This window comes from Necator americanus, chromosome V (genome assembly GCF_031761385.1).
Source record: "Necator americanus strain Aroian chromosome V, whole genome shotgun sequence".
Classification (NCBI taxonomy): Eukaryota; Metazoa; Nematoda; class Chromadorea; order Rhabditida; family Ancylostomatidae; genus Necator; species Necator americanus.
In genome coordinates, this window is record NC_087375.1 from 281,374 (window position 1) to 303,651 (window position 22,278).

The window sequence follows — 22,278 nt, forward strand, 5'->3', positions numbered from 1 at the left end:
GAAACAACAGCGGATTCAGTTATCCAACGGTTGTAAAGTGGCATTGGTGAGAGTAATTTCACCGCCACCGCGCCTTGCTCGGCTTCAATCCGTCAATGTTGTGGATGTAACTGGGGCTGCCCAGTTCAATGAACTGATGCCTCTGAGTTCTGGATGACTCTTTCTTGTTTTGAATAATTTTCAAGTCCCTTTGCTTGCGACTAACGACTGGCGCAGAAAACGAAAGAAGACAGCATAAATGTGTCAGAAATGAGGAAAATAAAGTCCAATAGGTCAGAATATTGTAATGCATTAGGTTGCAACGTATTAGCAGAGTACAATCTTACTGTATGATGCAGAAACATGGTTCTGGAAATTTTTTCCGGTTCTGTGAACTGTTACAATCACGCAACGATTTCAGGACAATTATCTATGCTATTACAACTGGAATAATTTTCTGTGATGACAACGACGCGAACGAAGAGGTAGTTGAAGAGGTTTTAAGGAAAAAACTTTTCATACTGCTTACACCGCCCTCACTTCACTGCAGAAGATGAGGTCGTTTCGTCTGAAGAATGAGGTTAAATTCGGGAAGTTCGTGTCTTTGGTGAATATCTCAAACAACTGGTGCACGTCGGTTGCAAGTGCGAAACACATGCTGTGCCAATTGCAAGGAAAACCTTTTATAGATCATAAAATGCAAACTTTAGAATGATCAGCAGGTAGAAAGCTAGCCGTAGAAAGCTAATAACCATCGGGAATCCTTAAACGAGTTCGTTTTTATTTAGATGTTTAGCAGTGGACAACAATGCCACAGGGTCAATGTGTTTAGCAACATTCTTCCAATAAACTAAACATTTTCAGAAATGCTGCATTGCCGACAAAATTAATTCAACAACAATGAACGAAACTGAAGCCTTCTCCTATTAATTTTTTACGATGAAAGTTTCGACCAAAAGGACCAAATCTTTGTGCGAAATTATTAACGATGTGACGTTACTTCTTCTCTGACTTTTTTTTTTCTTTTCGACAAAAAATGTTAAGATTTTGACTCGCATTCGTTTCTAACTAGTATTTAATGATATTCGATCACTCTGGAGATAATTCGACAATTTTTTTCGAAAATTTTCGTGAACTACGCATTTCATGGTTTGTTTTTCTCCTTTTACTTGAGCGTCAACCTTTATAAGTTTGTTTTACGTCCCACATAATTCACTGACTTAAAAACACTATACCTTTTCTTTGAAAAGGCCAAACCTTCCTCCATTTCGGCCTCCTTCGTTCGAGAAAAATTCCTAGGTAACAGCGCCTATTCAAGAGAAGAACTAATAGAAAGGGGATCATAAGTGTATGTACATACGAACGACGATCAATACTTGCAAAAAAAAAACTTCGGAATAAAATTTGATATATCCTTCATCTTATACCTTATACCTTAAGTTACTTATATCACCTCTTTTTAAGTTCTTTTCAATTGAGTACTGTTAAAAAAAGTAGATTTTTTCCATATTTATTCAGGTAGAAGATTTTTAGCGCGGCTTTGAGGGGATACGATCTGGATCTACGTTGTTATTTTCGAATTACGCTTCAAGGATCACCGTTGTAATTTCTGTCAGCATTTACGATTCAGAAGCAACCATTAAATAACAGCAGAAACACATAAAAATATTGTCAATTGCATGAATGGCGCTTTGTTTCATATGATGTGTAGAAAACCTCTGAGGGAATGACACAGAATTCTACAGTAATCGTCCCACGTACAAGTACAAGAAATTTTTCCGAATCAACACGAAAGTCATGGGATTTTTCCCGCTAATTTTTCGACAGTGATGAGAAAAAAGAATAAAACAACGGCTGTCTAGGCGGTTCTTGCGTATTTTTCGTTGTCGAGAACGTCTTTTGAGTGTCATCGGAAAGGCGTCGGGAAACACGGGCTGCAGATTATGCAGCAAATCACGACTGAATTTCTTCGCGAAGCAAGACGAAATCATGCGAGGATGTGACTTCCACAGGAGGAGCAGCAATAGAGAGGAAAAATTGCATTGATTCAAGCTGCGAACACGGAGACATATGTAGGAAACGAAATGAAAATCAGAGCGCAACGATTTCTACACACACAGAGATACTCGAAAAATGAATTCGTTCCTAAGAAAGGAGCGAAATGACAAGAATATGACATCAGTTTGTATTGCGTTTAAAAAAACAAAAGCAGAAATCTTGCTTCGACTCGGATATAGTAATGATTTTCTTCTACTTTGATGCTTTCTTTTTTTTCATGAAAGTGATGAATAAATAAATAAATAGACACTGAAGTATGTACAATCTAATAAAACAAAGTTCAATCACATGGAGCATTTCAATCAATATATCTATAATTTATATTATGATTTAATCATTTAATATTTATTACTTTAATTTGTGTTAATTTATTTGATTATTATTCATTTAATTTTCTTTTTTATATTATTCCAACGAAACTGATGTGAGGCACTTATTCGAACTCCTTGCCTCACATCCGCTTTCTAGCTTACTTGTCTCAAGCTTACTTGTCGACATTTCCCCCGCATTCTTTCAATGAACCTTGTTGTATTGGTTTTTTTTTTAGAGCGATCCACCTAATCGCATCATAACGCGAATGGCTAAGATATGAATATTCGAAAAACATCATCGAAAATGTTCTAATAGTCAATCGAATGCTATCATCAAATTATAATTTTCATAAGGAGAAGCAGAAACGAATCGAAACAGCATCGAAAATGCTGCGGTTGGATTTAGGATTGACAAATCTACGCTGAATTCTGTTATTACAAACTGCAATTGAAATAAGCTTATTTTTCAAGAGGTTCTCCAAAATTTCTTTCTTTTGCAGAAGAAAAAAGGAAGAATTTTTACGTGTTTTTTTTTATGAAACAGTTCCTTGCAAGTCATCCCAAGAACGCTCAAAAATTCCTCTCATTAAAATCGGTTGTTTGTTTGTGTACTAAAAAAAGCCTATGATAATTTGTATTTTTAGCAGAGTTTTTATTACAAGACTTATCAGATTTAAAGAGGATCTTAAGATAAAGTTATAGTTAGCGTCTGCGTAGAACAAGCTGATATTTTAAAACGAGAAGAAAATTTGGAAAAATTTGAGTGAATAAGAGAATAATACAGAATGCAAAAACAATTTTAGAAAACAATAAAACAGCTGGGAAAATTTTTGCAAAGATTCAAGCTTTGTTCTTTTTTAAATCTATCCAAACAAAATTAAAGCACCGAATAATGGGGGAATAATGAGAGCTTACGAACAATAATGAATAAATAGAAGAGAATCGATTATATATCGAGAGGAATTCCTGTTCTTAACACTCATCAACCTTTCAGCAATCGATAATTCCTGAAGTGTGCCGTTCTGCTCTGCAAATCCGCACATTCTCTATTTCAAATATTTTCACGTGAAAATAAAGGTTGTGCTTGCACCTTGTAATGCAAGGAATACGAGAAGGAGAATGAAGAGAATGAAAAGAAAATGTATGAGAAGAGGAAATCCATGGAGAAAGCAGCGATCATTTACCTACATGTGCATGGTGAAGAGAGAGAGCGATCAATGATGAATTATAGGAGGGATAAGCTCGATCTGTCAACAATACTAGTGAATCAGATGGGCAAACTTCTGCGCAAAGACGCAGCCGGAACGGAAGGAGAGGAGAGAAGGTGAAGTGGACCGCGAGCGAAAAAAGGAACGGATGTATGGATGAATTGATGAGGCGTCTCGCGTGTCATCGTTTCGGGCCGAGAGGGTAGGGGGAGGGGCTGGGAAGGCAATATTGAATGGCGAAGAGGAGAGAAGCAAAGGAGAGATTTCCATTAGAAATCTCCATTAACTGCCTCTTCTATAGGCATTCGGGCACGGACAGCCGTCGCTGAATACATCAGGGCCGCCGCTTTTGACGCTTCCGACATGTTCCTAGGAAAACACCTTCTTGCGCCGACTGCCCGGCTTGCGTCGAAATCACTGCCCTGGTCAGGACCTCCTTCGATGAGGTGTGAAAGGGCCGCAACGCAGCAAGCATCGATCTATTTGTCCACGTAGCTACCACGAGTGAGTAGTAGTACATCTCTGACACTAGGCATTCTGTTCGATAGCAAAGGATCTCTGGCGCCACTCTCTGCAGCCCTCACCCTCTCATTCGCTCTCTACTACGCACACCGCCACACTTCTACTTCGATCGTACACCGCATATTTGTCTTGCAACACACGAGAAGAACATCGAGAAGGTGGCAAAAGACCGACAGCTGAGTGTCACAGAGAGATTGAGAGGTAGCAGTACGCTGTGAACTACGAGTAGGGTCATTCTAGTGCTCAGCTATTTACAGCTGCTTCAGAACTAATGAGTGCAGTTAGACGCGTTAAATGACCAGAGGATATGTGGGTGAACGAATTTCAAACGAAGTTATTTGTAGTTAGGCTTATTCCATAGAGACTTAGCAAATAACCGGACTTAAATGGAAATGTTACATTATCCAAGCTCAGGTAATCATTCATGATAGTACGCGAAGAGCAAGGTGCACGACAGGTGTGAAGTCGAAAACATCAACAACATGAGAGAAGAGCAGATGTACTGCCCAGCTGCTCGATTGTCCGAACTGCATGGAAGAATAGCGAGTAAGCAAAGAAAAGAAGCCACAAGATGGGCAACCGATGCGGTTCGCAAGGTTCTGAACTACGTCCTCCTCTGCCAAGGTTGATTTGCCCCGAGGGCTGGCCGCGGCGAGGCGGTTGCGACGCGTGCTGAGCCGGCCGGCCGGCCTGGCAGCCGAGCCTTCACCGGGAATCATCTCTCCTCGCCGCAGGCACACCACTGCGCATGCTCTCCACATTGAGCTCTCGTCGCCGGCGCCCAACGTGACCGAGCGGGGGCATCGTGATGGCGGTAAGAGGCCACCACGTGCTATGTACGCGAAAGCCGTAGCGAGATTTTCAGATGTTTACGGTGATCTTGTTTATTCTCATCTAATCATACATTCTTATTTTAATGTAGGAACTACTAGTTGAGCTAAAAGCTCTTCGCAAAAGCCATTGGTTATCGCTATCAGGAGTGGAGGAGCACATGTCATGTGCGTGTGCGCATAGGTTTAATCTTTGCACAGAGGCTACTCCCTCACTTCGCCCTCAGAAACACATCTCGAGATATTTCTTGGTTACGAAGTTTTAAGAAGTGCTCTGGATGAGTATATTTTGAGATCGACACTACTATCAATACAACGATGCTTAGAATTTAGAAATATGCGATTTATAATCGAAAGTAAAACAATCGAAAGCAGAATTTATGGACCTCGAATGAAAGCAAATGTTTAACTTGCTATTTAGCTTTTCGCGCATTTTACATAAGACTGCAGTTTAAGGTCTTAGAGGTCTTCTCGCGCTTCCTCACCATAAGAATTAACCATTTCAAAAGGATGAGCAGAAATGTGGAGAAAATTCCTGAAAACTTCCACCAAGTCACTCCTACTTTTATCAGCAGGAAAATGGATCAGAAACGTACTAATTATCTTTGTATTTAGTAAATCACTTCTTATTATCATAGCCAGCTACCTATAGCTCACGTACAGGTAGATTCTATAACTTTGAAATTGGTTTTATCAAAAAATTGTGGTAGAAACTAAAAAGTACTGCGCCAATGATTGAAATAAAAGGGATTTTTTCTGCACGAGAAAATTGAAGAAAGGTTAAAAGTTATTTAGTGATTGGATAATTTGCGGAACTTTGAAGTGAGAGGCCAAAAGGATTTGAACCACAGGAATGAAGCAAAAGGATTGGATCCACAAGAAGGAAACAGAGTATTTTACAATTCTTTAAGTAGTAGAAAACTGACCTTCCGGGAAACAATGGAATTCAATAATCATCAAGAAATACTCCAAATACTCTAGTTCAAAAGTTCGATGCTATAGGGAAACGGGTCAGGACACCGGAAGCAGACATGCGTGTTTCGCGAATAAACGACGAATGAGCGCGAGACAGATCCGCGAACGGAAAATTCAGTTCATCCATGGTTATAAAAATAACCAAGGAATCTCACTCTTTAACATTTAAACTTACACATATAACGTTCGTAAAAACAGAAGTATGCTTTATGATTTATTTAGAAGTTAGTGCACAATGTTATTACTATATATTATGAGTATATAATATATTGTTATATATTATTATTAATGTTGTTATGTAACGTTATTACCCCGAGTCAATTCGTCTTTTTTTTCTGAGCATAACTCCAGACTCTTGGAGAATATACTCGAAACTTCGAGCTCTGGAAAGGATTAAGCACGCTTTCTTTCCATACGTGAGATTCGTTGTTACTTTTCAGAACGACTTTAAAAGGAGTGGTGGTAGGTCGATAGATTTTGCGGATGTATGGAATGGACTCTATTCTTGTCGCATCTGATGATATATTTACGCGCGTAATGCTCAGTAAACTTTCAAATACTGGTCAATTTTGTTCGCAAATCTCTTACATACCCTCTGACGTTTGTGTTGCTCTAAAAAAAGCGTATGAAAGGATTTTGAACATAAGAAATAGTATACTAGCAGAACAATTACTGTACAGATACTCACACTCCATATTAGTTCCTCACTAAAACCCTATAAGACTTGTACTATTCTATTCCTGTGAACACATACTGAATTTTCCAAATCAAGAGAACACTTTGAAAAATTTTAACTAAAATACTTTAAAAAATATTTTAAATAAATAAATTGGGTAAGTAAATATTTTAAAATTTCTTCCTTACTGCTGTTTTACATCATTATTTTATTCTATTGTTATTATCCTTATTATTATCATCCTATTCTCTTTTATTTTTGTACCGAAAATTGTGAGCAAGGAGTATCGAGAAGAGAAGTTCACGAGAGAGACTGACAACATCCAGCTGACATTTTTATCCAACAATCTATACATACTCCTTTTAGACTCCTTTTCTCAATATACACAGTTTACAAAGCTTTAATGCAAAACAGTACTTACTATAATTTAATCTTCTTCTGTAGAATATATTTACTAGTATGAATATGCACTTTTGTGCCATACCTATTTATAATAATAGACAAGATAATTAGCGATGCTAGGGAATTATGTGGCGGGAACACTTCTGCGCGTTAGGTTCCTCGCGCTCAAACCAAAATTGATTCCGACGCGGTTTGACCAACAAGAAGAGCACTCAAACCTACATAATTAAAATTATATATACTAACTAATATAAGGGACGAAAAAAGCTAAAGCTAAGTGTTTAAGGTGAGCATTGATCTAAGGAAGAACTGATACAATAACGTAAATGAATGCTTCAAAACAATTGAGCTAGGATTTCCGTGAGTGATCTAAGGGATGACTGTAGCTAAGCGAGAATAAGCGATGCACATAATGTGAATAATATAGGAATTCAAAGGAAACAAATCGAGTATGAAAATACGCGCACTTCAGCCGAAAAGGCCAGCGTAGGCGAAGAAGATCAAGGCCATAAAAGTTGCTATCTAACCTAACCGATTCGACCGACCCGAATCGAATATACCTACGAAGGATGCATCTGGTGCCTTCGAAAAACGTTGCATCTCTTTTCAACCTTTGTCATCCTTATGTGCTTTGCGATGATTCTTATCAGCGCCAAGCACGTGTTACAGAATCCTAATGATTCACATAGCAGGTTTGCAGCCCAAAACTATTTAGAAAATTAACACTCAACCAAGATAACGACGTCCTTTGTCGTCCTTATGTGCTTTTTCATAGGACTGTTACACAAAAACACTTTTGTCGAGGAAACATTTTCGGAATAAATCCTAATTGCTACGATATCTATCTGAGTCAAAATGATAGGTTGTAATCCAATACTAGAAACTTTAGTTGAATCTCATCTTTAAAATTTTACCTTTGTGTAATTGTTATGAGTCGATATTACTTGTACCACTACAGTGGACTTGTGATGTGGATATGAGCGGATTTTTTGGATTATATTCCTTAGCGTAATTCAGTTTGCCTTGGTGAGTAAATCAGCACTAAAATAAAATCAACCACCGATGAAATCATGTTTTATGTAGTTTAATTCGTCCTTCTGCTTTAAGTGATTGCTATTACTAGTAGTAAATCAATACTATGATTATTTATCATCTTGTTATTTCTAATTGTTATAATATTCATACAGTTATTATGGGCGAATCCTTGAACTGCAAAATAAGTGCCCACTTGAGAGCGCCGCTCGCAAAAATTCGTTTTTCTTTCTGTCTCATCTGACTGAATACCGATAAAACCACCCATATATGTATGTATCCTCACTAGATTCCCTTATTTTTGATCGCTTGGGGATTGTACAAGTTTAAAGGTTCCAGTGCTTCTTCTAAATGAAATTATTCGTCCTCGAAGAACATATTTGTTCCCACAATAATGCATATAATCAGGTAACAATATGTACAGCTCTATAGTCTCCTCACTGGCTGCTTGCTACATGTTGTTTGCATAGTACACACACGCCAAACGTACTAAATCCACAACAATCTCGTGCACGTCAAATCGATGAGTGTTTTCTTCGGTTCACAACGTTGTTTGGACAGAAAAGATGATACTGCCACAGTCAATGGATAGTCAAGGGAAATTGAGATGTTCAGTGCTTCTGATGCCTTCCTTTCTCTTCAATTTATCACTAGCCAAAATCAAAGTCAGAATTTCCATAGCTGTGTGGACGCGTAAATCTAGCGAATTGAAGTTGCCAACTAATTTAGAATTTGGCGAAAACGATCTAAAGCTCGATGCAGCTGCGTAGGCGGCTTCGGTAGGACCATAGCTAGCTTCACTCTTACTGTAGCGAAAATTTGCGCTGGCGAGGCTCCCACCTCGATCCCAACCGCTACGTCCCACCACTTCGAGCGTAGCCGCTTACGAAACTGAACCGAGTTTCATGTGGTGTTAAACTGACCATACCTCCGACACCTTTTCGTCCGTTGGCCAAGGCCTGAGAACACTATACTCGGGTCAAAACGACATGAATCACACGAGTGTAGTTGCGGTGCATTTGCGTAAGCGCTCGAAACGGCGCGGTGGAGGCAGCAGTTGGAACTGTGGTGGGACCGTCGCTAACCGCTGCGATGATTGGTGCCAGCAAGGGTCTCACCACGCTCCTAGCCGCTACGCTCCATCGAAGCGCCTCGAGAGAAGCTGCGTACGCAGTTGCGTACGTGCTTCATGTCGATTTGACTCTACTATAAGTTGTCATCGAGCCTGTTGTCTCAACCTGACGCGTTACGTCTTCCGCAGAGGAGAGCGAGTACCAGATTCCACATATGTATGGAAAAGAATGGATAGAGTGTCTCTTCTGATGCCAAAGAAAAGGATTTTATTACAACTGCTAAGAAACCTCAGTCATAGTCACAACTACACGGAAAGAGAGCTAAGAAATGGTACATTCAATAGAGTACCGGATTCAAATACATCCGCTCCCTTTTGAGCTAGTATGTCAAAGTAGCCGCATTATTGTCGACACACTTTGTGTGCTGCACCCAAAAATCACTTTGTGTCGGCCCTCCGGACTTCTCACGGCACTTTGGAGACAGTTTGAAGTTCCATGAATAACATAATGTTGAGATATGTTTTGCGAACAGAATAAAAAAGGTAGTTGTTCCCTCAAATGTACTTTGTGAGTTGGAAAATTTGCAAAATTCTATCATAGCGGAGCATTCGCCTGAATGATTTTTTTCCGAGGGTACGGTAGCGTCAGAAATGTGAATAGGCACTGCGACGAGCAATATCTGAAATTGCCGCGATTCGGACGTGCGTCGCCTTTACAACTTGTGTTTTGTAATCCATTTTTCCTTTATTTATTAATTGATTGTAAGAAGAAGTTCTAGTGATCGGTAGTTCCGGGTAAAATGTAGTTTGGGGCACTCAGTGGTGCCCTTATTTCTCGAAGTAAATAATCAAATCAATGGGGACCCTAAGGCCTAAGCATTAGTCTTGGAGGATCTATGATATGTAAACTAAAGTTACTAAGAGAAAAAGTAAGTTAGAGCGTCGGGAAATAAGCGACCCAGTGAGTGCCCCCCTCCCCCATTTTACCCGGTAGTTCATCCCTCCGATTTATGTGTGTTATTTATTAATTGCTTGTAAGAAGATGATTTTATTACTACATATATCTACTACAAGAACTACAGACATGTTTCTTTTTGGTCGATCTGTTACTTTGTTGATCTTCTCCTGCTCAGAAATATTGTTGTAGTTGTGTAGCATTGGAATAGCTTGTCAACATCAACATAGTTGTGTTCTTTTTTGCAACATGTTTTATATCATAGTCAAACTTTAGATAGTGAATTCACTACCGTCGAGAGTATCTGTAATGTATTGTATCATATGTAAGCCTCTATAACTTGTTATATGCTCAAAATCCTTGTGTACAAGATGTGCTCATCATTTTTTAGTCCATTTTTAGCCCCCAAAATATGTCCAACAAGGATACGAAGGACCTCCTCTTCGAAAGCTTAGCTTCAGAGGAATCGGATACATTATTCTACACTTTTCGTAAGGCCACATTTAAAAATTGGTGTTTCGACAAGAAAAACTCACCATGTAGTTCAAATGCGGTGAGATTCTGCATATAGTCTTATATCTTTTCATTTCTGTGTTTTCGTTAAGAATTTCAGCTCTCCAGAGCTGGTTTCTTTTTCTCTGGCAGCAGAAGCGAACCTGCTGCAGCAACATGTGCTTATTGCTTGAAGGAAATGATATTCGAGGAGAATGATGATCCTTGGTATGTTGTCTGTTCGTTATGGTACGTGATGTTTCTTCTAATCTCGTTTTCCGCAGGGAAGAACATAAGTCTCACGCTAAGATGTGTAGCTTTGTGGAGTTAGGCAAATTAGATGAAAAAGAGTGGACTGTACGAGATTTCATATATCTGTTATCTGGTCGGATAGCTGCTGAACAGGTTCGTTGTTATTTAAATAATAAACGTCATTTTTCTGATTGTCACTTTTGATGTTCATTTTAATCGTACTTGATTTTGATTCCTTCAAGTTTCATTTCAGAGGCAAAATGTAATCCAAGAAATCAAAGATTTCGAAGCAGCCTCAACAGAAATCGAGACAATGGCTATAAAGGCCCTGAATTCTCTCAAATAGTTTTAGCATATTTTGGTTCTTACTAAGTTTCTCTTGCTCATTATGATCTGACATTCCGTATGACGTAATCTCACTTGTATTTTTTTACCAGCTTCATCGCTTTGCAGAAGAATCTCAATGAACATTCAACCTTATTCTTATATTCTTAAAAGATTTTCGTTTTTGTTTTCTCAGTTCATATCTGAAGATTTTTTTGTTGCTACTGTCGGTTTCTCAGCTACACCACCTATTTAACGATTTAGCGACCTCCCGAACTAGTGCAGATGTCGCTGAAACTCTCTGAGTGAGTTCTATTGTTTTGCCATTGAATGTGAGGTGTAGTTATATTGTTTGATTCAGTCTATCATAATATGTTTTAGCCTCCTTCCAGCCCCATCTGCTATCACAGAGGAGTACTCACAAGTAAGGCAAAGCATCTCCTGTGAACAACCAAAAGCTACGGCTGAAGAGTAAAAAATGTTGTGCTGTTCAGCTGTAGCTTTTCGTTGTTCATATAAGATATAATAGTTTTTTTATTATGCTAATAATTGCTACTCGTTAATATTATAATAATATAATATATTCTTTGCTAATATAATAAGATACAGTAGTTTTTTTTTAATTGTTTTTTTACTCTTCTATTGCAGGTACGGCGGGATCCTTGGTTTCGTGGACGAGAAGATGCTTTGCCTTCTACGGCTGTTGTTGTAAAAGAGCCACCTCCGTATGGCAAACGACAAGGATTTAAGCCCCGTACTCCAGAAGTGAGACGCTTTTATGTGCATTTTTCATGTCATTTTTCTTCTCTAGCTTCTGGAACTTGATAACCTATCAAATTTTGAAACATCTTGAAGTGTATAAACCACATCCATTCTCATTGCTTATGGAAATCCAAGTTGATGTTTTCTGAATACTATTTTAGGACTATGGTGATGGCGGTGCGTTCCCTGAGATTCATTTTGCCCAGTTCCCCTTAGGAATGGGCATGGGAGAAAGGAAAGGGAAGAGTGAGGGTCAGATTGCTTTGCAGTATGATGCAGATGGTAAGCTAAGACACGACGCTATCGCTAGAATTGGCCATGATAAAAATAAGGTATTTCTCAGTTGTATTTTTACCAAGTATTTTGACAGTATGGCTGTTTTTTTTCTCTTAATTAGAAATTTAAAAAAATAGGTTGTCTACACGAAGTTAGCTGATATGCGAGCAAAAGTATGGGACGAAGAGGACGAAGACATTCAACGCCCAGATGAAGAAACGATAGCAGAGCAGACAGAGAAGACGAGGTTGGCTCTGGAGAAGATCACAGAAAGCAAGGTTGTTGGCTGACTCTATAATTTCGTTTTTTTTTTCTGTTTTGTACTGAAAATATGCAGTGGGTAGCGTTATATCAAGTTTTGAATTGTATTGAACGTTCTGAGCAGATATTAGAAGTTCGAAGTACGGCTTGTAATGCCATCCTGAACTGATTTTATTCCAAAGGTTATTTGAAATGATAATCTAGTTCCAAGTTTCTTTATTTTTTAGAGCAAATTCTAGTTTTATTGGACGTTCTAAGATCTATCTCAATGATGGTGTGTCTTGGTTTCACCGAATTAAAACGGTTGAGACCAACTGGAAATGAAGTCTTGAACAGACATGGGATTGCTTGCTGGTTCATGAAGATTCTTAATGAGTTAAGTGAAGAGGATGTTGGTATTACAAAGACGACAACCATGACAAGTATTAACGAAAAAGTTGTTAGCGTAATTCATGCTCTACAAATGCTATCAAAAGTACCATATTGCATGTGATCACTCATTTTCAATAAGAATAGTAATAGTGAGTAATATTTCGATAATAAAACGCATGATCTCATGCAAGATTGATCTTGCCGTACGGCAGATTTCATTCGCTCATGATTAGGTTGCATCGGCTCTTCCTGTTCGTCATGCCGAGAAACAGGCCCCGGCGCAGTACATCCGGTACACACCCAGCCAACAGAGTTCTCTGCATGCAGGAGGTATGAACTGAAGTAGCAACTTTTCGTCGTTGTTATAAAATATTATTAATTCAGGGTCACAACAACGAATTATTCGTATGGTTGAGGAACAGAAAGATCCTATGGAACCACCGAAATTCAGGCAAGCACTTTTTCTCTTTTTAAATCTTTAAAGTGTGCCATATGGGTCTAGTTAGGGTTTCCAGTGGGATGATATACAATCATGTTGTGTTGAAATATGTAGCATATCATTTCAGAATCAACCAAAAAATCCCACGAGCTCCACCTTCTCCGCCTGCCCCAGTGATGCATAGCCCCCCTCGAAAGGTAATGTTGACTATTGGAACTATCATATATCACACGTTGTTCGAATCTTTTATCGCGACAAATACATTTAATGACAATATCCAACTAATATCACGCTAAAAAAGATTGTAGTTCTTCAAGTAATATTAGGGATTCTTGGAATCGCCTTAGAAGGTCGCGTACGACATTAATTCATCAAGAGACATATTTTTTCTTTACCGTTAAAAATTTGCGAACCAAATTATTTCAGCGATAGCGCTTGCTAGCTTCTTACCATCACATGTTGTCTCTCATTTTTTAAGCATGCTCCCAAGTTCGTTGGGTAATGTGGTGTTTTCAGGTGACTACAAAGGATCAAAACGATTGGAAAATACCACCATGTATTTCTAACTGGAAAAATCCAAAAGGTGTGAAGGTGTTATTTATTTCTCTACTTACATTTTTCTTTTTTTCTATTTGGGAAACTGCTGTTCTATTTCGTAGTAGTCCATTCTTGCGTTGCTGTTATTGTTCATTTGCATGTTGGCGTCGGGCTCTTCTTGCTCATATTCCCGTGAAGTAGTCTTCTCTTTCATTAGATTTCCTGTTTTCATTTTTTGAGCATCCTCAAATATCCTCAATTATGTCGAGGTTGGCTTTTGGTAAAAGCGCTGGTGCTACCTTTTTAGAAGTGGTATTTACAATTCACGAAAATTTCCACACGTATTTGAGATTTCTAATCCCCTTTCTGTTCCTTGTTGGTAATCCTCTTTCTGTTCCTTGTCTATCTCTTTGTTGTTTCTGAAATATGGAGCCATCGAAATTGAAGAAAAACAGTAGAACACTAGAAATAGAGCGTATAATTGCCATGTAAAGAATAAATAAATAAGTTAATAAACATGGATTTTTGTGACGAAATTCCACCAGCAAGATCCCGTGGAAAGAGACTGGTTTCATGAGGAAGAGCGATATTCTCGGTCGAAAACCCAAGCGCTCGATGCGTATACACGATAGTTTTAGTTTAATTGCTAAGAATGTTTTTCTCTACTCATTTGAGATTTGTTTAAACCATGTGAAAATGAGGAAATCTGTGCCGTTTATCTGATAGTTTTGAATTTCAGTGTGTTAGGTCTAGTTTCTCTACCATCTCCCTTCGTTTTATTATTTTCATGAATGCAAGAATGGATTCCCCACTGTGGTAGTGGGTGGAATACGTCTTTTTGGTGCGAAATAGTGATTCATTACGTGTATAAAATGTCAACATTTTGCAGTTTTCTTGTCTCCAGCTTTTTTTTTGTGCGGAAATTCAGTGGAAATGTAGCTAAATGGATTATTTACACTTTCTGGCAACATCCTGCAAAGCCCATTACTACAAATTTAAGGATAGAATTCTTCTTTAAGGTTTCACCGTGTCGCTGGATAAACGATTAGCAGCAGATGGTCGAGGATTACAGCAGGTTCATCCGTTGCTCTGCTAGGTTAGGTTAAATTGTGACGTCTGACCATTTCTTTCAGACTCATATCAACGAAGGTTTCGCAAAGCTATCGGAAGCACTCTACATTGCTGACAGAAAAGCTAGAGAGTCAGTAGAAGCAAGAGCGCAACTTGAAAAGAGGGTCGCCCAACACAAAAAGCTTGAACAAGAAGCACGCATGCGCGAAATGGCAGCAAAAGCTCGACAGGTTTGCTATTGTATCTTTTTAGAGGCGGGGTCGCTGGTTGTAACTAAGAATTAGATGTTAAGGAACGCGCTGGCATACGAAAGAGAGATGAAGATGAAGATGAAGCAGTTAAAGCACGAGAAGAAATTCGGTTCGTTTTTCTCTGGAACTGCTATTGCACAGTTGTTATTATAATCCAGGTTAGAAAGGAAAAGAGTAGTGTGTAAGCCTCATCACGATGTGTTGTGATGGTAAATAGATTTCTGTTCTGGTGAAAAAAAGTGATGAGCCGACAACCAGTGTTCTCTTTTTACTCGTCTTTTGTTATCGAGTTTATGGCTGAAAATTGTGGATGCACTTCCGTTTATGTAATTTTTTTTTCACGAAACTGCAACAAAAATTAGTGAACAAATTGTCTAGTATGATAAGTCCCTAAAGGTATGCTTCTTTCTTTGCGGGTTCAAGCTATCACCCTTCTGTTTGACAGGTTTCCATGAGGATTTCTTTGCAAGGGTATTTTCACGTTTATTTATACAAGTTTTAAGCATTCCTCTCATTCCCAATACTAGTACCTTGCTCCCGTTTGTTTTTTTATTTGCACGGCTGAGCGGCCGGCAAAACAATTTGCGCAGAGATTTAATGAAATTACAGTGCGTTGTAGTTATTTGTTACCGAGCTCTCTCTGTTAATTTTCTCCATCTTGGACGCATCTGCATGCAAATACAAATGTGAGAATTCCAGTAATCTATCTCTGGACTTCATATCATTTTTCTTCAAGTTAAGCAGTGGCGATCCCACTTTCAGGCGTGATCGTTTGGATGATATTCGCAAAGAGAGGAATATTGCTCGTAATCGGCCAGACAAAGTGGACAAACTTATGCGGTACGTTGTCCCTGAGGTCTTTTTGATTTTAAACCCAATTTCACACAGTTTATTTTTAGGGATCGTGACCGCGATATTTCAGAGAAGATAGTACTGGGATTGCCTGACGCGAAAGTCCGATCCACTGAAACACAGTTTGATCAAAGGCTGTTTGATCAAAATAAGGTCCGAGTAGTGCAGTAAAATTTCGTATGGTACAAAGTTGATGCTTTCAGGGTCTTGATAGCGGAGCGATGGACGACGAGACCTACAACCCGTACGACAAAGCGTGGCGCGGTACCGACAGCGTTCAGCAACACATTTATAGGCCCAGTAAGTTAGAGTATGAACTACTCAGAAGTCTTGCCATTGTACAGAAGTACTTCTTCATATATTCCCATACTTTTACTATATTTGCTTTCTGTATGTTCTTTGGCCGTTCACATAAAAATGAGAGATTCACGTCCTGCAGACGCCACCAGCAGATTTTTCTCTTGATAACAGGGCCTTTCATGGTCTGTAATGCGTGATTGGGCGCCAAATTTGTTCCGTCATTCCTTGGAAAAAACGAGTCAGAGAATGATGGATCTGGACTATTGCTTTTTTCGTTTCTACTGATAACGGTATTAATCACATACCTCGCTGCAGTGCTAATACGGCATATGCCATAATTTCGCCGTGTACTCCAAATACAAATACCTTTCAAGAAGAATGAACTCTGATGGTTATCTGAGCTACCAATGAGGACATCAGTTTGCGAGAACAATGACGATATGTTGTAGAACAGATTCTTCTCAGATCCCCCAGGACACATTAACAAAAAAGGAACGTAGAAATAAAGCACTCTTAGTGTTGAACTTCTAATATGCCGTGTTCATGCTGCAATAAAGCAGTAAACTTAAGAACTGTGTACTATTTTCGGTTGAGGTATGAGCGTTTGAAAATAATATTAGATTTATGTAACTTACGTAAAGTTCTCTTCTGGGTCTGCTTTATGAGACTCAAAATGGTTTCTGAATTTCTTATTCCGAGTTAAATAGATAATTTCATCACGGCGCAGCATCTTTTGAAAATTTGATGGAAGGGCCTAGTAGCGCTGAATCATCTTCAATATAGGGGTAGTGATGGAGTGTGTGAATTCCTTTTTTTCCCTGAAAAAGACGAGAAACTGAGAAATCAAGATAATATCCATTTTTTGTTTAATTCTAGTGCATACTTCTCTTCACGTTCCTTCAACTGATCAATTAATTGTTTAAATATCATTCAAACATTTTTTTCCTCTCTTTTCTGTTTCTCTTTCTAATCAACTAGGAACGCGAATGTGCACACTCTACCACCCAATAATAATGTAAAAAGTTACGTTTTGTTTTTAGATTTTTTATCCGTTTTCGAAAAACAACCTTGCAATGTGGTTAAAACGTTGTTCTTTGTTATAACAGCTAAGGTTTTGTTCAAAACAAACAAACAGCGGAGACGTTGACTCGAAAGCAGAGCATGCCACTGAGTGTAGTTGATGATAATCTACAATGATGTCATGTAACAGAACAGTTCTGCACATTTACTTGCTAATGACATGATTTTCATAGCTAACAATTACAGCAAATTTTTCATCAACTCTACATTAGCTTTCATTTGTGACTAGACTTTTAATGTTGAGGAGTTGAAGAATTTCAGCCACTGAACAGTGATCTTCGTTGCTGTTTTGGTTTGATCACATCGCTATCTTTAGAACCGTTATGTGGTAGAGTATATGATGTCACCCAGAATTCGACTGTGTTCGCAGCAAGAGCGCTTGCGATTTGTTTGTCTCGTGCTTTATTATCAGTGTACAGTCAGCAATACATGCGATTCTCATACGAAGTCAACGTGAATCAAAAGAAGTGCTGTGAAGTATTGAAGATTTCAGCAGAGTTTTCTGAGGATTAATTTCAAGAGAGTTTCAAAGCTATAACTTTTTGCTGGTCAAGAATTCTAGCGGTTCTTTCATTAAATGATTAATTTCCTTTTACTTTCTTTTACAGCAGAAATCGTTATTCGATTGTTTTGATCAAAAGCTAATCAGTGTGAAATCTGAGCGTTTACGGTTATTCCTAAAGATGAGCCTGAATTCAAAGGAATTGGAATTAAAGCAATGGAGCCATGAGCGCTGAAATAATCATTTTGTCGAGAAAAATAACGTTCACACTTGTAGTTGGTATTTGCGTACTGATTTTTTTATTAGAAGCCGTAAATTACATTTTTAGCTTTCAACTTTTGTAGAAACTTGTCCAATCAAAAATATTGCTTCTTCAAAATGTGCTCGTCTTTGCTACTATTCCAGGAGTTCTAAAGGGACATTCTCGTAGTCCTGCTTGGGAAACGTTTGTCTTTTTTCAGGCAAAAATATCGACAAAGACGTTTACGGTGACGATCTTGACAAAATCATCAATACTCAGCGGTTTGTGCCAGACAAAGGCTTTTCTGGAGCGGAAGGAAGTTCGCGAGGAGCTGGTCCAGTACAGGTCAGTGTTGTTGTTTTTCTAAAATCGTGTTGTTCATGTTCTTTTTTCTTGTTGCTTTCTTTTTTTCATGGGGTATCCAAGAAATTTCACAATAAGCGTGTCCTCTTTGTTCCTCAAATTTCCTCCTTTTGTATTCCTGAAAACGTCGCTGTGCGTACGTGACTTCTCTATCACGTTCTTATCATTTCTGCTCTTGCGAAATCGAATCGTTTCATACACCATTAATAAAAGAGGAAGTTGTCGTATAGAGGAAGCTGTGATCGCAGCTTTTTTTTAAACAAAAGTTGCATCAGAGTCCTGAATCAATTTATGGTGCAAAACTACACCATTTGCTGAAGGTGAACTCATGATAACGAAAAAAGATAGCTACCCAAAAGTGTTCGGATCACGTTTTACATTATGAAGCTTCTGTTAGAAGTTTTAGAAGCGAAAAGTAAGAATGAATTAATATTAATGCGTAGTTGCGTCGCAGAAATCAGTAATGAACACATTATATGTGAATTCAACAGTTTTTTCTTCGTATTCTGTTTTCGTTTATTCAGAACTGATAGATGCAAACGCAGGACCTTTATCGCATCTTTTGAGGCTTTGAAAATTTGTCCCTCGTTTATATAACGGTAGATCAGCCATTTTTGGTCAGCAACAAGTGCAGCATTTAATTTTATACACTCTTTTGCGACTAAAGAATTTACTCGGTTTTTTTTTTTTTTTTTTGGTGAAATGGTGATTGACAGATGTATAGCTGAGATGGTACTAGACTTCAGAAGTATACATCTCTCGATTGTTTTTTGTTTTTTTTTTGTGCTTTTTTTATGCACCAGCATTGTGGGTGCATAAAAAAGCTTACTACTTTCTATTTATCCACTTTTGGCTTCAGATCCGTTTAGCTTATATATAATGTGAACATGTAAAAGCCTCTCGAACAATTTTTCCCCTGCCATAATAAACGAAGCTTTTCGTTTGCGCGCTGAAATTGTTCTCTGGCGTTAAGCAATCGCTGCTACAGTATTTGTGGCCACATCGCGGTAGTAAGCCGATAAGGCTGTAATCGAGCACCAAAATCTTCGGAATTGATTACATGAACAGCATAAACAAGTTTGGCCTTCATATTTTCGAATTCAAAACGGGAAATCCAAGCAATGTCATTTCTAGCCACATTATTTGGTACCATTCTTCTACAGAATACACATTTGTTGTAATGTGATTATGGAATAATGATTTCTGTCGATGATACTCATTCAATTTCAGTTTGAACGCGAGCAGGACGTATTCGGTTTGGGTGATCTGTTCCAACAGGTAAAGAATAAACGAGGAGGAGAACGAGATGCGGATCGTGAAGACTCGAAAAGGGCGCGTCATTAGGATGGCTTGACAAGGAATTGTCTTACGTTTGCTTTCTAATTTTATAGTGGTTGTTTATTTTTGTCTGGTTACGGAATCTCTCAGGGGGACATGATTTTCTTGTTCGTCTCTGGTCTCACCGTGATGATTCCCTTATACTATATTACCTTGATTTTTCTGGAGAGTCTCTCCTGATCTTTGTTCGCCCTTTCATAACCTCTTCGTTGTTGAGTATTAGTTTGTATCTGAGATCCCATCGTACTAATGCGTTCTTACAGAATACGTCGACTATTCTGAACTTATGTACAAGTCTGTAGACTATTCGAATGTTTATAAATCAAATATATGTCCATTCGATGAATAATTAAGTGATTGGGAGATGCTGAAGTACCTGTGTGGTGGTTTACAGGGTTATGTCCTGTTCTATAAAATACACGTTTAATAACGCTTAAGGAAGGAGCTTCGATTGTATCATCGAGTTCAGTAGAACTGTCTTATGATGATGTTCTCGCCGTTCTGTTTCTAGCGCTGCTTCTAGCCTCTCGACTGTACGTTGCATTTCCTCCAACTTTGCTGATAGCACCTTCACCTCGTCAATTTTGTGCCGCATTTGAGCCCTTAAATATCAACATTAATTAAAGTCACTCAGAATCTTAAGCTTAGTTGTAAATGTTTTACGCACCGATACTGGCGAGCATAAAGTCTTCGGTGACGTCTTTTCTGACTAGTCGGATCATCATCATCGCAGATCTCCTGCTGTGGTCGACCTCTCCGAATTCTCGTAGTGGTACTGCAGCTTTCGACCGAGGAGACACGCTAAAATGGCAAGATGAAGGCTGAACGAGCACCTATACCTCAAAACACCATTTGCAGAAACTATAGTTAAAGGCATCACCCCACGAATCTGAGGTGGTGCAGATTTCAGGTGGAGTATTCTTATAAGGGATGGTAGATTATGAAGAGGAGGGTGAATCCGTCCATTTCTTCCTTATTGCCGTAAAAACGGCCTGGAAGGCGAAGAAGGCGCCGCACAAGGCTGGCTCCAGTCGAACTTCTTGCAGAAAATAGTGCGCCAGAACTCCCGAAGCCGCATCTTCCGGGCCGTTTTTTACGGCAATTAGGAAGAAATGGGCGGAATCACTCTTCTTTCCATAATCTACTATGCCGTATACGAATACTCCACCTGAAATCCGTACTACCTCAGATTCGTGGAGTGATGCCTTTAACAGTCCCATCTTCGAGCATAGGTCTTTTCATTTTCTGGGACAGAAGACGTTCTTTTATTTCCAGTTTTCATTTATCTTCGTAATTCTGTTAGTTTTTTCACATGCCAAAAATAGTGTTGTGGAGCATCTCTGACATTTACGAATTACTTATCGTTCTATCACTATGCACGTAGAATTAAGGGAAAAAATCCTATGACATACACTGGACTCTATAGAAGATGTACTTACCACTGGAGATGGGGCGCGTGGTGACGATGTACCGGAACCTGTAGCATGTGAGCTGTCACTGGACTGAGAACAACATTCCGTGGACGACTCGAAGATTTGAGGGAATTTCGCGCAGGAAGTAGTTGACACTTGAGAGCTGTAAAAGAAAGATAGAAGTAGACTGAAGAAAGGGTTGAACTTGTTCTGGAATCTGGATACCGCTTACCCGAATGGTGATTGTGAATTAGAAACGGGCAGATTCAGCAGTGGCTGGTCCGGAAGCGTGGATAGAAATGGGGTGAGCAGCGAAGAATTCAGGAAGAAATTGAATGGCAATAAATGTGGTGCTGGTAACGTTGGGTAAGCTGGAATTGTGATCAAATATACATGAAGTTAAAGGCATCACCCCACGAATCTGAGGTGGTACCGATTTCAGGTGGAGTATTCGTATACGGGATGGGAGACTACGGAGAGAGAGGTGATTCCGTCCACTTCTTGCTAATTGCCGTAAAAAACGGCCCGGAAGATACAGCTTCATTCGTTTTAGCGCACCATTTTGTACAAGAGGTTCGATTGGAGCGCGCCAGTCTTGTGCGGCGCCGCATCTTCCGGGCCGTTTTTTACGGCAATTAGAAAGAAATGGACGGAATCACCTCCCTCTCCGTAGTCTCCCATCTCGTATACGAATACTCCACTTGAAATCTGCACCACCTCAGATTCGTGGGGTGATGCCTTTAAGAGGAAAACTGCAAAGGAAAACGATGACTCACTGAGTGGAGCAGAAGCATCCGGAAATGAAATAGTGGAGAATGTGGCTGGGAGTAGGTTAAATGATGTGACGTCTTGCGATTTCATCGTGATTACAAGCAGATGACCAATGCTGGAGCACTACGGCGATACGATCAGAGCCCTTTATAAACATAGTGATATGCACCGGAAGGAAAGCTGATAACGCTGACAGCAATCACTAATAGGAGGCGGTGCGGCGAAAGAAACAGCAGCGGAACACCACTGTGGCCCTGATGATTGTCACCATAAGCTGAGCAATTCGTGGACACCCACGGGTTACAGGACTTGTTGTCTGAAATTCTAATTTATCTGTATTTTACTAACAAAGTTAAACAACT

The 22,278-nt window shown here is 39.1% G+C and overlaps 4 protein-coding genes across 5 annotated transcripts; 2 read left to right on the forward strand and 2 right to left on the reverse strand.

The window, feature by feature from the left end:
* Nucleotides 1–3,487: 3,487 nt before the first annotated feature.
* Nucleotides 3,488–11,110, forward strand: RB195_012555 (uncharacterized protein; the record flags this gene model as incomplete). Of its 2 annotated transcripts, XM_064201979.1 has the most annotated exons (5): nt 3,488–3,672; nt 10,423–10,573; nt 10,634–10,740; nt 10,797–10,917; nt 11,018–11,110. In XM_064201979.1, the coding sequence occupies 5 exons, from the start codon at nt 3,488–3,490 to the stop codon at nt 11,108–11,110; spliced, it is 657 nt and encodes a 218-aa protein (XP_064057860.1). The 2 variants fall into 2 exon arrangements, with proteins under 2 accessions (XP_064057860.1, XP_064057862.1); XM_064201980.1 differs by lacking the exon at nt 3,488–3,672 and having other exon boundaries at nt 10,433–10,573.
* RB195_012556 (uncharacterized protein) lies at nt 4,501–4,797 on the reverse strand (the record flags this gene model as incomplete). Its single annotated transcript, XM_064201981.1, has 1 exon — nt 4,501–4,797. The coding sequence occupies one exon, from the start codon at nt 4,795–4,797 to the stop codon at nt 4,501–4,503; it is 297 nt and encodes a 98-aa protein (XP_064057861.1).
* Nucleotides 11,111–11,373: 263 nt separating the features above from the next.
* Nucleotides 11,374–19,739, forward strand: RB195_012557 (uncharacterized protein; the record flags this gene model as incomplete). Its single annotated transcript, XM_064201982.1, has 17 exons — nt 11,374–11,393; nt 11,470–11,512; nt 11,737–11,853; nt 12,012–12,182; nt 12,264–12,404; nt 12,993–13,089; nt 13,144–13,210; nt 13,326–13,395; nt 13,715–13,781; nt 14,755–14,810; nt 14,869–15,036; nt 15,099–15,166; nt 15,820–15,897; nt 15,957–16,062; nt 16,113–16,209; nt 18,253–18,377; nt 19,626–19,739. The coding sequence occupies 17 exons, from the start codon at nt 11,374–11,376 to the stop codon at nt 19,737–19,739; spliced, it is 1,605 nt and encodes a 534-aa protein (XP_064057863.1).
* A 427-nt stretch (nt 19,740–20,166) lies between these two features.
* Nucleotides 20,167–22,006, reverse strand: RB195_012558 (uncharacterized protein; the record flags this gene model as incomplete). Its single annotated transcript, XM_013447635.2, has 5 exons — nt 20,167–20,335; nt 20,401–20,534; nt 21,173–21,308; nt 21,378–21,516; nt 21,922–22,006. 5 exons carry the CDS (start codon nt 22,004–22,006, stop codon nt 20,167–20,169), a joined length of 663 nt encoding a protein of 220 aa, XP_013303089.1.
* Nucleotides 22,007–22,278: the final 272 nt, after the last annotated feature.